A 20,091-nucleotide genomic window follows, 5' to 3' on the forward strand; every position below is an offset into this window, starting at 1 on the left:
TTGTTTCGTTTTCTATATATCGAAAATCTGAGTGCGTATTTCTATTTTGAAACGTAGAGGTCATGAGAAAAATCATGAGACGTTGGGTGGTCATGTGCTGAGTGATTATTGTGTTTTTTGATCATTCTGAGATTTTATGCAGAGTTTGCGGGTATTTTTTGATTCGAATATGGGCGACATCGATAACTTGTGAAGCAAAACTGATACAGTAAAAACTCAGCCATAAAAAGATGGAAATACAAATTTTGCAGTAAGGAATATTTACTAAAATGCTGGACAAAGCATCTGCTTGGCTCTCAATTAGAATATTTTGTACATTTTGGAAACAACGAACCATTGTGTGCAATTTGTAATGAGTTTTGGTTGAGTAATGAGGTATAAATAGCTCCATATTACGTAAAACCATACATTTTTGGCTCTATAGAAATTCAGTAGAGAAATGGACTGACTACAAGAAAGCATCTTGATTTCCATCTAAATACTGAGAGGATATTTCAGTTAATAAAAAAATCACTTTTAACGAAGCATATATTTCTGTAAAATAACTTTTAACTTTAACAATATTCAGTCTTTATTCGAGACCTACTCATACTACATATAATTTCCGAAGATCATAAGCCTAACTTATAAACGTAAGAGTATTTTTCAAATTTATATACAAGTTTCATTTCAATAACAGTTTTAAAAGTATTCACTAAAACAATGTGGAATTATCATAACACACTTCATGGAACTGGGAAAATATCACAGGGTTTTCACAGAAAACATTTAAAAAATCCACGAAGAACAAACATTCCTTGATCTCTCTCTTTCTACGGACGGAAAACTCTCAAGAACAAAAACATCGCTTTGATCCCACGTTTTTTTTAGTACCATTATGTTCTTGTTTCCTCATTTGTTTGAATAATTTTGAGGAACCACGTCTTCCTCAAGCTTCAACCTCAGAATCTTGCTTACGAAGTGGTCTGGTACTGTCTCTTCTCTTATTTTTGGTCATTTTGTACCTTAAATTCGCAGCTATAGGTATCAGGGTCATGATAGCAATGACGATACTTCCATATTTCAAAAGGTTCTTTATCAGTGCTACTGTATGGGTTGTAGTTGCTATTATATCCTTTATCTCTTCTGGAAGGTACTTATCTTGCATGCTCTGGAACAAAAAACAATAATTTGACAACTTGTAAAACTCAAGAGTTGAATAAGTTAATGCATCCATATGGTATAGGAGTATCTGGACCAAAACATAGGCTGTCAGTTAAAACTCCCTCAAGACCGAACGGTTGCGCCGAAATGGATGAAATTCTCAAATTTATTACTAGAAGAGTTGCTCTTTCAGAATATGTATCACGTTCTGATCTACGATAGTTTTCCTGGAAGATTAATTCCTCTAAAGACGACCTGCGAAAATTTCCCAAAAAGTTTGGTTCAGTTAAAACTTCCTCAAGACCGAACGGTTGCGCTGAAATGGATGAAATTCTCAAATTTATTACTAGAAGAGTTGCTCTTTCAGAATATGTATCACGTTTAGATCTACGATAGTTTTCCTGGAAGATTAATTCCTCTAAAGACGACCTGCGAAAATTTCCCAAAAAGGTGGGTTCAGTTAAAACTTCCCCAAGACCGAACGGTTGTGATGAGGTGGATGGAATTCTCAAATTTATTACTAGAAGAGTTGCTCTTTCAGAACAGATCTACGATCGTTTTCCTGGAAGATTAATTCCTCTAAAGACGACCTGCGAAAATTTCCCAAAAAGGTGGGTTCAGTTAAAACTTCCCCAAGACCGAACGGTTGTGCTGAGGTGGATGGAATTCTCAAATTTATTACTAGAAGAGTTGCTCTTTCAGAATATGTATCACGTTTAGATCTACGATAGTTTTCCTGGAAGATTAATTCTTCTAAAGACGACCTGCGAAAATTTCCCAAAAAGTTGGGTTCAGTTAAAACTTCCTCAAGACCGAACGGTTGCGCCGAAATGGATGAAATTTTCAAATTTATTACTAGAAGAGTTGCTCTTTCAGAATATGTATCACGTTTAGATCTACGATAGTTTTCCTGGAAGATTAATTCCTCTAAAGACGACCTGCGAAAATTTCCCAAAAAGGTGGGTTCAGTTAAAACTTCCCCAAGACCGAACGGTTGTGCTGAGGTGGATTGAATTCTCAAATTTATTACTAGAAGAGTTGCTCTTTCAGAATATGTATTACGTTCAGATCTACGATAATTTTCCTGGAAGATAAATTACCCTAAAGATGACCTTCGAAAAATTCCCCAATAGTTGGGTTCAGTTAAAATTTCCTCAAGACCTAACGGTTGTGCCGAGATGGGTGAACTTCTCAGATTTATTACTAGAAGAAGTGCTCTATCAGAATATGTACATTTAGATCTACGATTATTTTCCTGGAAGATAAATCACTCTAAAGATGATCTTCGAAATATTGCCAAAAAGTTGAGTTCAGTTAAAACTTCCTCAAGACCGAACGTTTGTACTGAGGTGGATGAATTCAGAATATGTATCACATTTAGATCCACGATGATTTTTCTGAGAGATACTGGTGTCGAAATTTGACCTATTCGCGTCCTCTGAAAAACAACCTCTTGTAACTCACCACGTCAAACCAGGCTATAGGCAGGATCATCCCATCCTGATATTTGTACAGTTGGGAAAACTCTGATATCTTGAGTATCTGCATGTTTATCTGGAGCCTGGTGTTTCCGCTCATTGGGAAACCCATCGTAGGATGCAGTTCCATCGTTGTACCGTGCAAAGTTCCGTTTGGATTCAACCCAGTTATGCTCTCTGTCAACTTGGGATCAGCTCTGTGAAAGTGCGGGTTGGAAATGAAGGTTGGAACTCCTAAAAACAATAACAATCGTTGATTATAAGAAGAAACTGGAGGAAGGATGAAAGTCTTACCCATGGAACACAAGGTAGAATTGAACAGTCCATGAGGTGGACATGTGCCACCATCCATCTCGCAGTAGCATTGGTTGGCAGGGTAGTAATCAGGGGAATCAAAGAAGTTGTCTGGTACTTCATAGGTGTAGGAGGGAATGTCACCGTCCAATATGGTACTCTCCTTCTTGAACACCAGAGGTACGTGTCTGAACATGTCTTTTTGGAACACCTTTAAAGGTTTCTTTTGGCTCACAGCTTTAGGGGAGAAAAGAGTACCATCAGTGCTGTCGGTGAAGCTGAAAGATTGGATTAAGGGTCAACAAAACAACAGATATCTATAGTCCTAGTGAAGAAGAGTCCAAACCACCGAGAAACTTGGAAAAATCTACCAAAATCAAACCATTCACTTGAAAATCAAGTACTGCTCGAAGGATATTTCCACAAGAGAATCAGATAACGTTATCGTACCCTTAAAAATCATGGTGTACTAAAAATAAGCATCCCCCTACCTGTTACACTCTTCCGTACTCCAGAAGTTCACTTTGTCCTTCCCATTGACGCTCAGAATCTTCCCAATTTTATCTATATCACCCTGTCCAGTATGTACAGTCATGACGTCATCTGATACCCCGATATTCTGCGAAAAAAAATTACGAAACTCAACAATGAGTATTGCTTCCTTCCTTTCTTAATTCACCTTGCTGAGGAGTCCTATTTTGTCGGCCATCTTCTTGTCCTGGAACACCATTATGCTCCTGGATAAAGCGTACATGCTATCATCGTAACCCATGATTAACCTATCGGCAGCTAGGCTCAAAAACGCCTTGGAATATAAACCGTTCAAACCGCTGGAGACGGTTAACTTGGTTAAGAAGCTGGAGTATCTGTTGATAGCAGTAGCACCCTGAAAAAAGGACATTTAATAACTCAGGGGTCCAAGTAGCGAACCTTGGGGTACTCCGCCAACTTCACGGTTCTAGAGGGATACTCACCAGGAGAAACATGTTCGGTACCACTATTATGTCATTTTGCCTGCCTTTAGAGAGTTCTGGAACGAACTTGTATGATTTTTTAAGCTGGAAGGAGACTCTGTTTCCGCTGAAATTCAAGTTTACCCTCTCCATCGACTCCCTGCAAAAAACGGACGATTAAAATCCAGTCTGGATGTGGTGAAACATTCCTTTTACTCACTCATAAACATATGGTCCTTTTTCTTGCACGTTGAGTTTTGCATCCTGCCCATCTTCGAATCTGTCAACGTTCGTGTAGTTGAAAAGATAAACCTTGACCAGAATCTTTAGGGGTGGTTTTCTCCAGATCTCATATCCAGGTGCGCCTTCTCTAATTACCATATTCTGGAAAAGTGGGAGAAATAAGAATCAGAGTGTCCCTTCAAAGCTGAGATTCATCCTGAATTGAAATGAAGTATGTAACTCACTGAATAAATAATGTTGTTAAATCCATCTGTGTACCACATGAAGAATACACCAAAGAAACTGAACAGGAAAAGGACCACCAGAGCTGCAATAACTGAAAGAAGAAAAAGTATCTCAGATTGAGGTTGAAAAGGACAAAACATTGGTTTTTGAAGGGAATACATTTGAGGCCAAAAATGCAATATCAGGGGTCTAAAGGTTTTGGGCAAACACTCCTCTGGCTAGCATCAAGCTGTGTCTTATTAAGACTCAACAAAATGGTATTGGGAATTTCGTAAATCCAGCTCTTACAAGAGGCGAAAAAGAAAGAGTAACAGTTACATAAGTACCATAATTGCAATTCAAGTTCCAAAAGAGCTTTAATTAAAAGAATTTGAAAGAGTAGATAAAAGGTGCTGTTGTTATAATGAGGCGATATTTTGGCGTTGCAATATTTATCAAGTAAAAACAAATAATCGGTGAAAATAACAACACCACAGTCAAAGCCATACAAATGGAGATAACCCCGATTTTACCATGAGGTTATCTAAAAAATGATTAGCGAAAAAATTGGCTAGTTAATTTCGAAATCGATCGAAAGTGCCAAAAGGTCTTATCATGCGGCAATCTTGCATAACTTGTTTTCGGATTTAAATATAACATCCAAAGCAAAAAAACAACACCTAATCCATTTGATCTAGATCGGATGTTCATTCACATCATTTGTGACCAGTCTAGACACTACGAGGTTATCATTTTGATGCACTTACGTCTAGCGTCAAATTGCAGTTCTCGCAGTTAAGATAACCTTATCATACGGTTTATTTAAAGACTTAATCTACCTTACGAAGCTTTTTATTTCAATTCTGGTTGCATAATTTCACCCACTATAGGTTTATCTACAAACCAAGATAGTATTACAGCAATTAGAGTAAAACTACCCCTGATTTTGGGACATAATCTTATCTAGTGTAGACTTCCCATATTTCGCGATTTCAGAGCAGCAAAAACATAGTTTGGTTTTGCGATAATGAGATATTTTCAGACATATTGTCTCATATACATCAGATAGTGAGAGGTCATGGGCCCAGTTAAGAAACTATTGCTGTCATTCAAACGTTCATTGGGGAAAATGTTGGATTCTTCTTCATTCTCGAAGGAGAAATGAGTGGAGTTTAAGGTTTAATAGTAGAACTAGCATCCAAAAGATCGGTTTCAAATGTGGTGTATCTGCAAGTTAACCATCCATCTCAACAATAATGGACAAATGGTTGGAAGTTCTCCTTGCCATAGACCAAAATTGTATTTAAAGACCTTTTACACCTTTTTGTATTAGCTTTTAAGGGTTGTCATTTTTGCTGCTGGAAGGTTTGTTATCTTCTGCATGGTTATAAGGCTTCAGGCTGTAGAAGGTGGGGGTTTTCCTGGTGGAAAGTTCCCTTGTTGGGCTTTGAATCAGTTATCCAATAACAATGGATAAAGTTTGACATGGAACTACGTGAAACTTTCCTAGAAAATCCGTACACCTATCCACACACATCTCATTCGATGAATCCATTCCTTTCCTAATCTTTCCTTCATTCAACATAAATAAACAGATAGAAATCGAGAATCATACGATCGATTTCTTTTATCTCACTTGACCCATTAATTGCTTGGGGCGATTCTAGTAGTATATATATCGTTTGATGTGCATGAAAATTGCTATATTTGTAGTTTGAAAATGTATACAACAGATACGAGGTTTGGTTTTTATGGCCGGGCCTCTTGAGCAATTCTTAGACGATAACCTTTGGGTATGTCGTTCGAAAAGTTGGTGTAAATTTGGTCGTGACGCAAAGAGATGAGAAAAATATTGTAATATCGCAAATTTATATCGATGATATCTGGATTGAAGCCATCTGAGACGTTGCATAATTATTATATTTCGTAACTGCAGAGTTATTGCATATGCATATGTATTTTTGGATGATTGATGCTTGAAGATCAATCTGGCAAGGACATCGGAGTCCTTGGGAATGTGATCGAAGTATACCCTGTGACATTAAAAAAGTGATTCACGAAAAAATAGTTCCTTCAACAGTTTTTGCAATTTATGGAACAATATTCGCAAGAAATTACTTCAAAATCCTGTTCATATGGCAGAATTTTGTCGTTTTCCTCGTGGGCAATAGCGAAAAATCAGTATTATTCATTCGGAAAATTCTTTTCTCGTCTTCATTTCTGTCAGTTTTCTGTTTTCTGAGAAAAAAATTAAAAAATGCTTTTCTGGTGCCATCTTTAGGGGGCTTTATACAATGTGAATCTTTGACTCGTACAAATATTTTAACAGTAGATTTTTGAGGTCAAAAGAAACACTTTTTCCTCTACTAGTTTTCGAATAGGCTTGTTTTAAAAGATACAGGCTGTTGAAAAACCACAAGATATCACCCACGTCTTCCAGTTTTCTCATTATGACCATTACGTACCATAAAAATACCAAAAATTCAAAGAATACAACTCGTTAAACAAAAAATTATAGAGTATTTGTAAAATTTGAAAAATTGAGTTTTGGCTGAGTAGTGTCATAGATTTAGCTTGTTATTCTTTAGCCAATTTTGTTCCTTCAGGGGTGGCACAGCTCATTATGAAAATTTAAAATGGCTATATCTTTTCATCAGGGCCGAATCAGAAAAAATGGTATAGGAAAAAGTATTTCTTTTGACCTCAAGAATCTACTGTAAAAATATTTCCACGAATCAAAAAGACTCAACCTGTATATAAGTAAAAACACTATCCTTGACAAAGAATACCCTCTTAAAAACTATTCATTTATATCCTATAGTGGGTTAACAATTCCTCTGGATTATACAATGTGAAAAAACTTGAATGAGAACAAAATACAAAATAATATCGAAAAAATTATCATTTATAGAAGACAGAAGAAACAATTTCTTGGTTTTCTTCATCATCTCCACTGTTACTCCTGAAGAAACTGACTTTATATAATAATATCACCCATACTTCAAAAACATTTAGGGGAAAATCGAAAAATTTGGGCACCAACCATAGTAAATCTTCTCTACAACTTTTACCCCAATTTTTTTTTACTATGTATCACGAGCAACTCACCTGAGATTGTCCTGCATTTGGACCCATCCTCCAGGACATACGTTTCAGCCTTTGCCAGTTTTTTAACGTACATCTTATCCATGAAATCCTTGGTCATCTTCGTGGTCTTCGGAAAAAACTGCTGACAATTTATATCCTTCTTCTTCATCTGTTGCATGTTGCCTTTGATATTGCACATTTCGCCGTCAGGTAACTGCTTCGTTTCTGAATCAATCTTTGGATACATTTCGATTTGTAAATTTTTGGATTTATTTACTGTTTCACAAAATTCAACACTTCCACTTCAGGCACTTGTATTGAATGATACCGCAGTGTTTTCGGGTGCTTTATAAAAGCTCTTCCATCGGCTTATCTCCGATAGACATGAAAACATCTCAATTTTATGAATTTCTAGTACTCTCGCCTTCCAGCCGTCACTCTTTGGTGATAAGATCAGGTCTGCTTGGATTGGACGTATGAAGCACCGAGGGATTCATTCATAATTTTCGAAAACGAGAAGGAAACACACATGATCGAACTTTCGCCGCCTTTGGTTTCAAAAAGACAAGATTTGAGTGGTTGAATAAGGATTCGGTCACCCATCCAAGCAGTGACCTCGGTCATCACTGCTTGAAATAATTCCTTTCTCAATATTTCTGAAAGTACGCCTCTGATTCCATTGAAAACTTGTATTTGACTTCGAAATAAGGCTACTAAGGTTGGTGCGGAATTTGAGTCTCATCTGTTGAATAGTTCCTGAGATACAAGATTTAAAAGACTTTTTTCATTTTTATAGTCATAAAATACCCACGAAAACAGACAAGAGGATCGGTAATTTTTTCGATATTGAAAAAAAATTGGGATCCTATAGATCCAGAACCATCAAGGTGATTTTACACCCTCAACTACCCTCTGGAGTGTTTACGCAAGGACACAGAGTGGATTCAAGTAAAATCGTTTGAAATCAATTTTTTGGCAAAATGTTCCAAGGAATTTAAACTCGGTTTGAAGTTTCACGATTAAAAATTGGTAGGTACATTTCAAAACGACAATAAAAGAAAATTTTTCCCTTATCATTTCCATCTAGAAACGACCAAATCAAAACCTCTTGCAAAAGACTATTTTTTTCACCAAATTTGAAAACGCTAGATCGATGAGAGATTAGCGTAGCCATAACATCTTTATCTTCTCTCCAAACATCATGGAATATTGTTGTGTAATTATAATAGACTTCTACTAATTGGTAATTAATAATTTTTCATACAGGCTGAACATTTTATCGCTATCACATCTGTGCTGCGTGCCATATCTTTTCGTCAAAATAACTGTGAAAAGAAGGCGCTTTTAAATGTCCGCTAAAATGGTATCTGCAAAGTTTTTTCCTTGATTATTCAGTTCAGAAATCTATGTTGAACTGTCAACAACTCAATATCTTGTGAAATTAATGATTTATTTTGCCATTCATTCACGAATACACACAAATTCATTGAACTCCACGAATCCAGAAAGGATGATCATTAATTTCTTTACAGAAAATTTAATCGGTCAGAAATCGTATAGCGACAACTATCTCAGTGAGTGAAATTTGGATAATTCACATATTTTCGAAATATCATCAAAAAAGCTCCAGTATAGCTTCAGAATTTTCTGATTTTCCGTTGATTGGATCCTACAGAAAAGAGGATCATTATTGTATGGCAATTTCAAAAATTTTAATGTTAATTTTCTCGTCAAAAAAATGCTGCATCATAACAGGAAAGGAAAGTTTCTTGATAGATCGAAATTATCCATTTACAAATAAAATAATTGAATATAATTGGTGCCAAATGCAATCACAGCCTTTCGAAATCTGCATCTTCGTGATTTTGATAAGGCCAAAATATCGAAAAAGTTAAACGGTTATTACACCAATAAAGAGTTGAAATGAATTTCGAAGACAAAACACCATTATCAGTTTTATCCACTGATGGTTTCCAGAAAAAGCAGCACATTGTCGAACGTACAACATTCTTTTTAGAATATCAGATTCTCTTTCACCTTTTGCTGTAAAAATGTTTCAAATTTATTAGTATTTGTATCTGTAGCTCGCCGAAAATTCTCCTATTTCAGAGTTGGCTGCCGAGACTGATAGGATAACACTTTCTAATCAACGTAATACTCAATTTCCCAATAGTTGCGATTAGATAATTTAAAAAAATGGCGGATGCGCGATATGCAGCTCATGTTTTGGAAAAATCACATTAGAAGGGGCTTATAGACTTAGAAAGCCAGCAATAAATCACTACGATTCACGTATGTAGTGATATTGTTTACAAAAACAAATAGTCAGACACAAATAACACATAAATCAATTCAGAACAGAGCGTAAAATGCACGATACAATAGTTGATTTCACTAAATTCGCAGAGTTTTACGTCAATATATTTGCTTCCTTATCCTACGTACGTCTGTAATTGATGGTAATTCTCATTCTGTAAAAAAAGGCACGAAATACGTATAACCATAATAGGTATGTGAAAACTTTTTTTCATTTCAACACGTCAAAAGCACAATGAGGTTGTACTACGTAGATTGGTCTTAAAATGGTTTCGTATCTTGTTGGTGGTCCACGTAAAAACGACTTGATAGAAGGTGCAATCTTTACCGTAAAAAATAAAAAGAATTGTGTCTTTAAATGTCCATACTCAAAACCACATAGTTCCACAACAAAATCTTACGTTTGTTCGACCATCCCGTTATTTTAATAGGAAAACTTCCAGTGGCGTATGATAACAGACTGCTCTTTTCGACAACACAATGCCAAATTCCCATCCCCACTAATTGCTTAATTTCAATCAGAGACAAAACAACTTGTCGCTCACGTAGGACATCAGATAGTGCATGAAAAGTTCTTTGAAATGAGCTATCGCAACACCCCAATTCAAAACGAAGGGGTTTAAAGTTATTGTTGGCCCACCCTATAAAGGAATGTGGCCAATTTTTTTGTTCAAAACTGATTATCCTCTTATCGAGGTATATAAACATCCTTTTTGAGCACGTAAACAATCTACCAATCAACCTGATTGATTGCCTCAGACGTATATCCCACTGGACTTGAGCAATAAACAAAATATTATACGACGTCTAGGCGCCAAAAATTTTTCGATACACGCGTTTTCAAACCGAATTAAAGAAAAATGGGATGCAGTTCAAAATGTTATCGGTTTGTATACTGCACTAGACGATTTTTGCTAAGAATTCAAGTGCGGCATGGGTTTATTTATAATTATGTATAATTTATATTATTGATGGTACATAATAACATACATTTTATCTATATGTATTGGGTGAAATTAAAATGGCAGCTGCAATATTTTAACTGTTTTGATGTGAATTTTTTGTAGACTACCTATACTATTTGAAGAGTTCGTTGCTTTGAAGAACGCTTCCTGAAATAAATTAAGGGCAGTTCCAGAGACAAGAAGGGAAAGACTACTAGAATGTGGTGTGTTGTGACTCATTACAATAGTTTCCACTTTCGTCGAAAAGATGGCGGCACAGAACGTCTTTTTTCAATTTCAGCAAATTTCGAATTGTAGCCAATGACGAGATTTTTCGAGGAATTTTTTTATGCGGAAATTCACTGAAAAAATCATTTCACCTCGGAAAGTTGATGACATGAATGAACGTTCGTTTTTCAATGAAAAAAGTTTCACTTTTTTTTTCCATTTGACTAACTCATTGAATTGAAAAACCCTGGTTTCTGACGTAAGATAAACCTTAAAGCTTTTTGAACTGACCAAAAATGTTGTAGACCCCTCTTAATGGGGGCTTAGTGATCTCTATCACAGCCATCTATGTTGAATCTACTTTGATCCATTCCATTCTTTGGATAAAGGACCTGTATTTTTCTGATAATTTAACCGGCAATTATAACCATCAGTAAATAAAGAAAAAGTCAATTAAACTCTTTCCAGTAGGGTTGAAATAAAACTCGGAGAAGGATTACACATTCTAATCTCTAAAAGCTCTTATAAATTCTTAAAAACACACATGAGTAAAAAACTTACTTATGGAATGAGAACAGTACATTTAATCGACCGTTGTTCTAGATGTAAGTGTCGGGGCTCCATCTCCGAGCACCCGGGCAGTCATACAGGCTGTGCGATTCGTGTAATTTTGAAAAATAAAATTTCATATAAAACCGCGAGACCTCCATCGAACAGCCTGTACGTTTAAGTAAACAGTACAGAGGCCCCATGAATCATTGCACATCGTTCCTTTATTCGAAAAACTCTACATAATGAATGAGAAAAACATCCATAAAATATATCATCGTTATTATCCCAATACAGTGTAAACTATTTCTCGTTATACCAGAAAACAACAAAATGTATATCGAAGGAATAAAATCCAACTAAAAATTAATAATGATCATTTAAGCAACGTAATACCACAGAAATGTGTTTTCCTAAACACAAAATGACACCCTGTATTAATTATTCGAGAAAGGGAGCCTCCGGTCAGTTTTAAGGCCACAATAGTTATTCGAATAACAAAGCTCCCGATGCGTAACTAACAGAAGAATCATTCATGTTCCTGCATTGACTGGATTGAGCGTATTTCAAAAATTTGAAACTAGCGCTTTGACTCGGATCGTTCCTCAGTATTTCTTGGACGGCCTGTAGTAGTACCCCTATTGGATGGCGACCGCAGATCGTGTTGCCATACTTCTTCAGATAATTGGTGAATTCAGTCGGGTTCAGATTCTCTATGATGTCCATACCCTGCAACAAACAAAACAAATAACACCCGACAAAAATCGAACTCGAAAAACTCACCATCTTATCTAATCTCTCTATGGACTGATGGATGTTTCCAAAGGATCTATCATAGTAGGTGTACCTAAAACGCTGGCCCCAATGACAGAAGTCCGATGATATGATGAATAAGTTTTGTGGGTCAGCCAAGTAGGTCGACAGAATCCTACCGTAACAAGCTTCTTTATCAGGACTCAACGACCCAACTAGGATGGGAACGATGGTGAATTGACTCTGATAGCTGTAAAATAATTGGTAGAGCTCTTATCGGGAAAGAAGGACGACACTCACTCTTCCATAACTTTGGCAATATAGGGTAGGTGCATTTCGATGCTGTGTTCATTTTCGTCAGTGTCCAAGTCCATCCATTCAAACTGACCGGTCATCTCCAGTTCAGAATTAACTGAGGGCATTGATATACAATAAAATTGCTGGGATCGTACTGTATCATTCTAATGAGAGTATCAGAAATTTCACGAACCTTTACTATCGATGGTGAGATCATACAAGGGAGTTTCATATTTTTGGGCACTAGACAAGGCACAACCTGAAAGTCGGACATGGTGTGACGGTCCTAATATGAACACCCTCCTCACAACTACTGGACTTATCTGCCTATAAGCGTGACCTCCACATGCACCACAGTATTGGTAGCCGGCATGACTAAAAAAAACCTTAATTGCTTCAAACTCTCCCAGATCCAGATATGAATAGAAATACATAATTATTTGCGATAAAATTGATATCCATAATGATTTTTACTCACGGTGCTATAATAGCTCTAGCAGGTCCATGGCTTAAATCAGCTTGGTTCAGCCAAAAATCCAATTGTCGGGATAATTCAGGACCTTTAAAATAATAAACAAAGAAAATGGTGAATCATTCAATGACTTCAACTACAGCTGATATCGCTCAAATCAATTATCAAATAAAAAACTGTACAATATCGAATTTTACCTGAATCAGTGTACCAACTACCAGCATGAGCTGCTCTCCTGACAGGCATCTCAGATATTTTTTGAATTAGTTGCCTAAATTAATAAAAAATCCCCCTGTTAATAAAATATCTATTTTACTTGCATCAGAATTTCAAAGCAAATTGCAATTTCTCTTTCCAAGAATGAACAAACAATTATTTATTCCTTTTCTATGTGCAGTGAATGTCTGTCTGGAAAGAGAGGAGGAATGCCTGAATTTCTAATATAAAACAAGGATAATAAATAAGGGTCGTTGATCTCTAAATTGTTTCTTCTTTTTATGGCTCTGAGGACTTGTTACAATGTAATTTCTGCTTCGATTACCAATTTCACCTACCAATGCATTATTTTCCCTTATAGTGATCCCTTTATTCAACGAATGTTCAACAAATAGCTAATTCTTATCCCTATTCCAGCAATTTCGAGGTCAAAAATAACCTCAGTTTCACGTTCAACTTTAACCTTTCTTTCGCAAGATACCTTTCAGGTTTGAGGTGAAAAGATATCCCATTCTAAATGGAAGCCCAAGAAGAAGTTCTAAAAAGACTCATAGGCTTGGGTCTGAGTGAATCTAAAGCAAAAGAAACAATAAAAAATGCAAACGTTACCAATAATTTATTGACAATATTGAAACAGACAAATACTGATGCAATACCTCAGGCCAGTGGGATTTTATTGTACCATCTTGGAACAAAGATGAAGCCCCAGATGGCCCATCACCTACGTACCTTAGTTGAGCATATAATGCTGAATAACTTAGACTCCACTTTGAGAGTTGACAAAGCTATAGAATATGCGTTAAGTCACATTGATAACTTTTCAATCGAGGAATTCAAAAGTTATTGTGGCATTGGAGTGGTCGTAACCCCTGAACAAATTGAGAATGCTGTCGAGAAGCTGATAAAGGAAAATCAGGCAGAAATCCTTTCGAAGAGGTATCGATTCAACTCGGGTCTTTTGATGCAGAAAGTGAGGAACATTCTGCCGTGGGCTGATGGAAAGGCAGTTAAAAACGAAATTGATGTACAGTTTGTGACCCTTCTGGGACCCAAGACAGAAGCTGATTTGGCACCACCGAAGCAAGAGAAGAAGGAGAAAAAAGTTAAAGTTGACAAGGTGTGTTTTCATTACACTAGATTTATTTCATTTTATTGTGAAACATTTGCAGCCGAAAGAAGAGAAAAACACTAGTGCAGCTGAGAAGAATGTGGATGGTAGGGATGAAATCAAGAACACTTTGTCGATATTGGATGTGATGAAGAAAATTAATTTTCATAAACCAGGGGAAAATTTCAAAACTGATGGATATGTTCTTACAGAAAATACCCAAAAGTTATTAGAGGCTCATCTGAAGGTAACAGGGGGTAAGGTAAGCTATCTGGGTGATATTGATGTAAACTTTTTTACCATGATTGTTTTTTCAAAGGTGAAAACTAGATTTCCTCCCGAACCAAACGGTATTTTGCACATTGGTCATGCTAAAGCAATCAATATCAATTTTGGTTATGCTAAAGCTAACGGTGGTACATGCTACTTGAGATATGACGATACTAATCCTGAGAAAGAAGAAGAGAAGTTTTTTGTGGGCATTAAAGACATGGTTACGTGGTTGGGATATGAACCCGATAAAATAACACACTCATCAGACTACTTCGATCAACTTTATGAGTGGGCCGTGGAACTTATCAAAAAAGGGTTGGCCTATGTTTGTCATCAAAGTGCAGATGAAATGAAAGGTTCGATTATTGTTGCTCACTTTATGAATTTTTCAAACAGTAAGGTTTTTTGCAGGATTCAATCCTGAACCATCCCCTTGGAGAGACCGTCCAATTGAAGAGAACCTCCAACTATTTCAAGACATGAAAAATGGTAAAATAGACGAAGGAGCAGCGACTCTAAGAATGAAAATAACGTTGGAGGAGGGTAAACTGGATCCTGTGGCGTATAGAGTAAGGTTCGTACCCCATCATAGAACCGGAGATAAATGGTGTATCTATCCTACATATGATTTCACCCATTGTCTCTGCGATAGCATTGAAAACATCACGCACTCTCTATGCACCAAGGAATTTCAGTCAAGACGGTCAAGTTACTACTGGTTATGTAACGCCTTGGATATTTATTGCCCCGTACAGTGGGAATACGGTAGACTCAACGTTAATTATACTGTTGTGTCCAAGAGGAAAATCGCTAAGTTGATCGATTGCAGTATCGTTAAGGATTGGGATGATCCGAGGCTCTTCACGTTGACTGCCCTTCGCCGAAGGGGATTTCCACCAGAATCAATCAATAACTTCTGTGCTCAGCTCGGTGTCACCGGTGCTCAAAGTACGGTGGATCCATCGATGTTGGAGGCGTACGTGAGAGATTACTTGAATTACACAGCTCCAAGACAGATGGTAGTCCTCGAACCCCTAAAAATCACCATTGAAAATTTCCCCCATGACAAACCGCACCAGATCGATGTTCCTAAATTCCCGAACAATCCAGAATTGGGCTCGAGAAAAGCCATGCTGGACAGGGTGATCTACATCGAGAGGACCGATTTTATGGAAGAAGGAATAAAAGGTTTTAGGAGGTTGACAAAGAGCCAGAGTGTTGGTTTGCGATACGCTGGTCTGGTTTTAATTGTTCGTAAAATAGTGAAAAATCACGAAGGATTAGTATCCGAGGTTATCTGTAAATGTGTAGATGTCAAAGAGGCCCCAGAAAAACCCAAAGCGTTTATCCACTGGGTGAGTAATCCGATGGTGATCCAAGTAAATCTCTTCTCTCCATTATTCAATCATAAGAATCCCGAGGACCCCAGTGAGGTCCCTGGGGGTTACCTCAGCGACTGCAATTTAGATTCTCAAAGGATCGTGAAGGGTTTAGCGGATGTGTCCTTGAAAGGTGCCAAGGTGTACGATAAGTTCCAATTCGAAAGGATTGGATTCTTCTCTGTGGATCCAGATACGACAGATGATGTCTTGGTTTTGAACCAAACTGTCGGACTCAAGGAAGACGCTGGAAAGTGATGCTTTCATTGCCGGAGTAATTTATTGAAAATAACTATTATATTTTCATAAGAAAAATTGTTGTTTTTCTTGTGACCAATTCCATTTGTTCTTGTCAAACTAAAACTTGCCCAGTCCTCGATCTGTTCCATAAACGCTGTGAATTTTTCACAGGTTTGGTATTCCCAAAATCTCCTGAAAGTTTTCCTTAATTTTCCCATCATTCAAATCGCACTTTCAGATTATGACCTTCGAAACGATATGGTTATAGTTAATGAACAATAATTCTTAAAATCGGGAGCCAAAAGTTCTCAATATTAATTCAAAAATTTAAAAAAAAACAATTTATTCAGCGCAATTTTCAAATCTGCAGAAGAAATCATAGAACATTTATATCAAATTCTATGCTCAGTACCTGCGCAAAGCGTTCTTTGATCAACGAGTGCTTCTCCTCGTGGTTATGTTTTGAATTTCAAAACATTTCTTGTAATTAAATTATTTATAAATTTACTGGCTTGAACAATACCTTATCGTGAATTTCGCCAGTACCTCAAAGTGATTGGATTATAATTACAAATGGATTCCGTACCAAAACTGTACGAAAGGCTTGGTGAAATACCAAAACAAAATGGAGAAACTGTGCAATCGTTGAAAGAACTCGTAAAATTCCTACAATTGGGAGCTAGGAAAGACCTAAAAACTATATCTCTAGAAACAATTCTTTGTGAGTCATGAGTTTAATCCCTTGAATACTACAAAATATCTATTGCAGCACATCTAGGCTTACCGAATCAAATACTTTCCTCTATATAATTCATTCAATAACTGCATGTTAGCTTCAGATTGTGAATATTGTTCTCTTTTCAGCCATGTCTGCCGTTACCGACAATGGTACCTGGGCAATACTATCAGTCCCTGAAGTACTAGTAAGTCTTGTATTCCTCTTACAAGACAACGATGCATGTATAACAAAAGATGCTGCTTGCTGCCTAATCAATTTATCCGCTGATAAGTATGGACCTCGTGAACTGCTAAATCTAGATGAAGAATACTGCCCTCCTCTTCAAACCAAACCCAAATCAATTGTACATGAATGTTTTAAACATATATTCGACAAAAAAAGTATCATCGCCGATCACTGCTGTATGATTCTGTGCAATCTGAGCAGAGACAAGGATGCGGCTATCCAGACCTATGAATTATTGGAAGATAGTGAATTCAGAATTAACGATATACTAAGTATCTTCACTAAAGTACAATACAATGAAGTAGGGGCCAACTTGCATTATCTTGGACCGTGGTTGAGTAATATGACTCAAGATAAGAGGGTGCGAAAGTTTATTTTCGATTCGATTAACGTTGTCAATAATCTTCTGCCATATACAACTTATAAGAAGTCAACAGTTAGAAGGGGTGGTGTCGTAGGTGAGTTTTAGTATGTATTCCTTTGGATTTAAGCGTCAGGGTCTGAATTATTGAAAATATTGATCATGTATGAGGAAATTTAGATCATGAAATATATTTTCAGGTGTTTTGAGGAACTTGTGCCTCGACGTAGAGTTCAATGAGTGGTTGGTTTTTGAAGTAGATATTTTGCCGAGTCTCCTTTTACCTCTAGCAGGTAACGAAGAATTTGACGATGAAGACACTGAAACGTTACCTAGTGAATTGCAGTATTTACCTGACGACAAAGAAAGAGAAAGCGATCCAGACATCAGGTAAATGTTTAATATTGGGTATTCCTGTGGTTTATGGAAGGTTAGCGATAAATTATAGCCTAATTTTGGGGGAAAATTCCCCGCTTTATACCTAACTGAAACTATTATTACACTGAAATATCTTAATTTAGGAAAATGTTGGTAGAAGCTATCACACAATTGTGTACAGAAAAAAAAAATAGGGAATATATAAGAGATAAAGGGACTTATCTCATTATGCGAGAGTTGCATAAGTGGGAAAAAGACCCAGCTGTTTTGACAGCTGTCGGAAATCTGGTTGACATATTGATAAGGTAAGTGTCATCGAGTGTTTTTGGAAAACTTGGAGATCTAACGAATACTTTTCAGGACCGAGGAAGAGATCGGACTGGAAAACTTGAAAGATGTTGAGGTACCGGATGATTTAGCAGAAAAATTCAGTAAAATGGATAATAACGATACAGTCTGAAATAAACGATATTTCAATGAACAATTCTTTCATTTTTGTTTGTTCGAGGTTGTTTCCGAACGACTAAAAATGTCATTTTTGAGTTTTTCTCGATTAGAAGGTTAACCGTTTTATTATTTTCAATAAATTGTCTGTGATATATTTATTTTTATTTTTCACCCTAGCTGATTTCTTGTTGGATAAAAACACTGCTCAACAATTGATGGGGATTACATGACTCTCTTTATTTGTGGCTTTTGTTGAGTTATTTGGAACATCTGTTATACATGCGTTCTTTTGGGAAAATGATATTTCCTATTTATTCATTTAATTTTGAACCCCATATTTTCAATTCAAAAACTTTTCTTCATGAACCTTTTTTCTGAAAAGTGATTGCTCTAAATTGTTGAATAGTGTATTTACTTCTCGACGTGAATTCCATATTTAATCGGTAATACAGTGACCCTAACGAGTTGATAGAGTCACTCTAATCTGTAAAAATGCGCAGCGCTCTTTATCGACGAAGTTATCAAATTACTCGGTAGATGGCTCTAGTCACAGATTACAGGGAATCTGTAATCTGTGGCATTAGTTGTCTTTTAATTCTATGATATACAAATAGATGGCGGTGTCATCGCCTTTTCGCGTATTTTTGGTGTATGCTTTGAATTTTAGGGTTTTTATAAAGGTGGAGACGCTTCCTCGGTATTACTGGACATAAGGCCGTTTTTTCTGTTCATCAAATGATTTATTTTGATGAAATTCACAAAAATATCTGCTTAGATCTGCATTTGTATTTTCTATTCACATTAGTTCTTGAAGTGTTCATGACTTGAAACAACTCGAAGTAGAATTAATTATTAAGGCGCTCAAAATCTACCGCTGGTATACAGGATGGGTCTTAGACTCGTACAAATATTTTAATACTACTGTTAAAATATTTATACCAGTCAAAGACTCACCCTGCATATGTGTGTTCTACATGTATCCATTATTGCCCAGACACCCTATATATGGGGAAAATATCCCTCTTATACTTAGATTGAACTGTGCCTCTTTGAAAAAAAGCACTTCTGCACTATCATCATCCCCACGTCATATCTTCCCTAGACAAAGTGTGCCTGGCAATTTTGGGCCACCTATGTTGTGACAAATTTCCCTCTATCTTATCAATGCTCTCGTGTCTTCTCCGCTAACTTCCCAAACGATATCCCGATTTGATTTACGGGCTCACTTATCCAGCGGGCCATGTGTTGAAGTGGAAGTCTACGGACCGTTTGACAGTGTCGTAAATCAAATCCAGTTACCCAGGATTCCACATGGGGGTGGTTTGTTTACGTTGAAAATACCATATAATCTGGTTGTTATTGCCCCAGAACAAAATCGTGTTTGTATTGGCATTGTCACTCGCGTAAGTGGGTGGGTTTCTCGTATCAGGGTTGGTTGAGGCTTATGGTTTTTGTCAGTTCAAAAAGTCGTTTGTAGTGGTGTGAAAAAAAAATCAGAGGACTTACCTTATTTTTATGTCCATGGGTGGACCTAGATCACATGTATCAGTTTTTGCCTCGTCCAAAAGATATGCCACACCCTTTCTAACTTGTTGGAATTTAGGAAAATGCTGCCTCAGTATATTTTATGAAAAAGTATATTTTTTTAAGTCTGTATGTTTCAAACCGAACCGATTCGGGAAAAATGGTAAAAAAAGTGTTTCTTTTGACCTCAAGAATCTACTGTTGAAATATTTGAACGAGTCAAAGAATCATCCTGTATGA

General features: G+C 36.7%; 4 protein-coding genes across 4 annotated transcripts; 2 read left to right on the plus strand and 2 right to left on the minus strand.

Annotated features, from left to right (window-relative positions):
* Positions 1-510: 510 nt before the first annotated feature.
* LOC123319895 (scavenger receptor class B member 1-like) lies at positions 511-7,774 on the minus strand. Its single transcript, XM_044906952.1, has 9 exons — positions 7,424-7,774; positions 4,336-4,427; positions 4,089-4,252; positions 3,890-4,028; positions 3,595-3,801; positions 3,407-3,534; positions 2,916-3,193; positions 2,608-2,855; positions 511-1,150 (listed from the first exon to the last, which is right to left on the minus strand). Exons 1-9 carry the CDS (start codon positions 7,647-7,649, stop codon positions 929-931), a joined length of 1,704 nt encoding a protein of 567 aa, XP_044762887.1. The 5' UTR covers positions 7,650-7,774; the 3' UTR covers positions 511-928.
* A 3,607-nt stretch (positions 7,775-11,381) lies between these two features.
* Positions 11,382-13,369, minus strand: LOC123319934 (protein MEMO1). Its single transcript, XM_044907024.1, has 6 exons — positions 13,159-13,369; positions 12,968-13,049; positions 12,683-12,864; positions 12,493-12,604; positions 12,223-12,442; positions 11,382-12,168 (listed from the first exon to the last, which is right to left on the minus strand). Exons 1-6 carry the CDS (start codon positions 13,205-13,207, stop codon positions 11,926-11,928), a joined length of 888 nt encoding a protein of 295 aa, XP_044762959.1. The 5' UTR covers positions 13,208-13,369; the 3' UTR covers positions 11,382-11,925.
* Positions 13,370-13,608: 239 nt separating this feature from the next.
* Positions 13,609-16,252, plus strand: LOC123319884 (probable glutamine--tRNA ligase). Its single transcript, XM_044906929.1, has 4 exons — positions 13,609-14,294; positions 14,347-14,547; positions 14,605-14,914; positions 14,970-16,252. Exons 1-4 carry the CDS (start codon positions 13,695-13,697, stop codon positions 16,193-16,195), a joined length of 2,337 nt encoding a protein of 778 aa, XP_044762864.1. The 5' UTR covers positions 13,609-13,694; the 3' UTR covers positions 16,196-16,252.
* Positions 16,253-16,600: 348 nt separating this feature from the next.
* On the plus strand, positions 16,601-18,361 carry LOC123319915 (protein HGH1 homolog). Its single transcript, XM_044906997.1, has 5 exons — positions 16,601-16,898; positions 17,042-17,599; positions 17,703-17,892; positions 18,024-18,185; positions 18,241-18,361. Exons 1-5 carry the CDS (start codon positions 16,751-16,753, stop codon positions 18,338-18,340), a joined length of 1,158 nt encoding a protein of 385 aa, XP_044762932.1. The 5' UTR covers positions 16,601-16,750; the 3' UTR covers positions 18,341-18,361.
* The last annotated feature ends 1,730 nt before the right edge of the window (positions 18,362-20,091 follow it).

The sequence above is a fragment of the Coccinella septempunctata genome, chromosome 9 (assembly GCF_907165205.1).
Source record: "Coccinella septempunctata chromosome 9, icCocSept1.1, whole genome shotgun sequence".
Taxonomy (NCBI): domain Eukaryota; kingdom Metazoa; phylum Arthropoda; class Insecta; order Coleoptera; family Coccinellidae; genus Coccinella; species Coccinella septempunctata.

Bases quoted from the DNA above. Each gene is read 5' to 3' on its own strand.
- LOC123319895 (XM_044906952.1), bottom strand. From the start codon at position 7,649: ATGTATCCAAAGATTGATTCAGAAACGAAGCAGTTACCTGACGGCGAA. The intron at 3,194-3,406 runs GTAGGGGGATGC...CCAATCTTTCAG, and splicing joins AGTACGGAAGAGTGTAACAG to CTTCACCGACAGCACTGATG. The intron at 1,151-2,607 runs GTGAGTTACAAG...TTTTTGTTCCAG, and splicing joins CTATAGCCTGGTTTGACGTG to AGCATGCAAGATAAGTACCT.
- LOC123319934 (XM_044907024.1), bottom strand. From the start codon at position 13,207: ATGCCTGTCAGGAGAGCAGCTCATGCTGGTAGTTGGTACACTGATTCA. The intron at 13,050-13,158 runs GTAAAATTCGAT...ATTATTTTAAAG, and splicing joins TAGTTGGTACACTGATTCAG to GTCCTGAATTATCCCGACAA. The intron at 12,443-12,492 runs GTGAGTGTCGTC...ATTATTTTACAG, and splicing joins ATTGCCAAAGTTATGGAAGA to CTATCAGAGTCAATTCACCA.
- LOC123319884 (XM_044906929.1), top strand. From the start codon at position 13,695: ATGGAAGCCCAAGAAGAAGTTCTAAAAAGACTCATAGGCTTGGGTCTG. The intron at 14,295-14,346 runs GTGTGTTTTCAT...AAACATTTGCAG, and splicing joins AAAAAGTTAAAGTTGACAAG to CCGAAAGAAGAGAAAAACAC. The intron at 14,915-14,969 runs GTTCGATTATTG...GGTTTTTTGCAG, and splicing joins AAGTGCAGATGAAATGAAAG to GATTCAATCCTGAACCATCC.
- LOC123319915 (XM_044906997.1), top strand. From the start codon at position 16,751: ATGGATTCCGTACCAAAACTGTACGAAAGGCTTGGTGAAATACCAAAA. The intron at 17,600-17,702 runs GTGAGTTTTAGT...ATATATTTTCAG, and splicing joins TAGAAGGGGTGGTGTCGTAG to GTGTTTTGAGGAACTTGTGC. The intron at 17,893-18,023 runs GTAAATGTTTAA...ATCTTAATTTAG, and splicing joins GAAAGCGATCCAGACATCAG to GAAAATGTTGGTAGAAGCTA.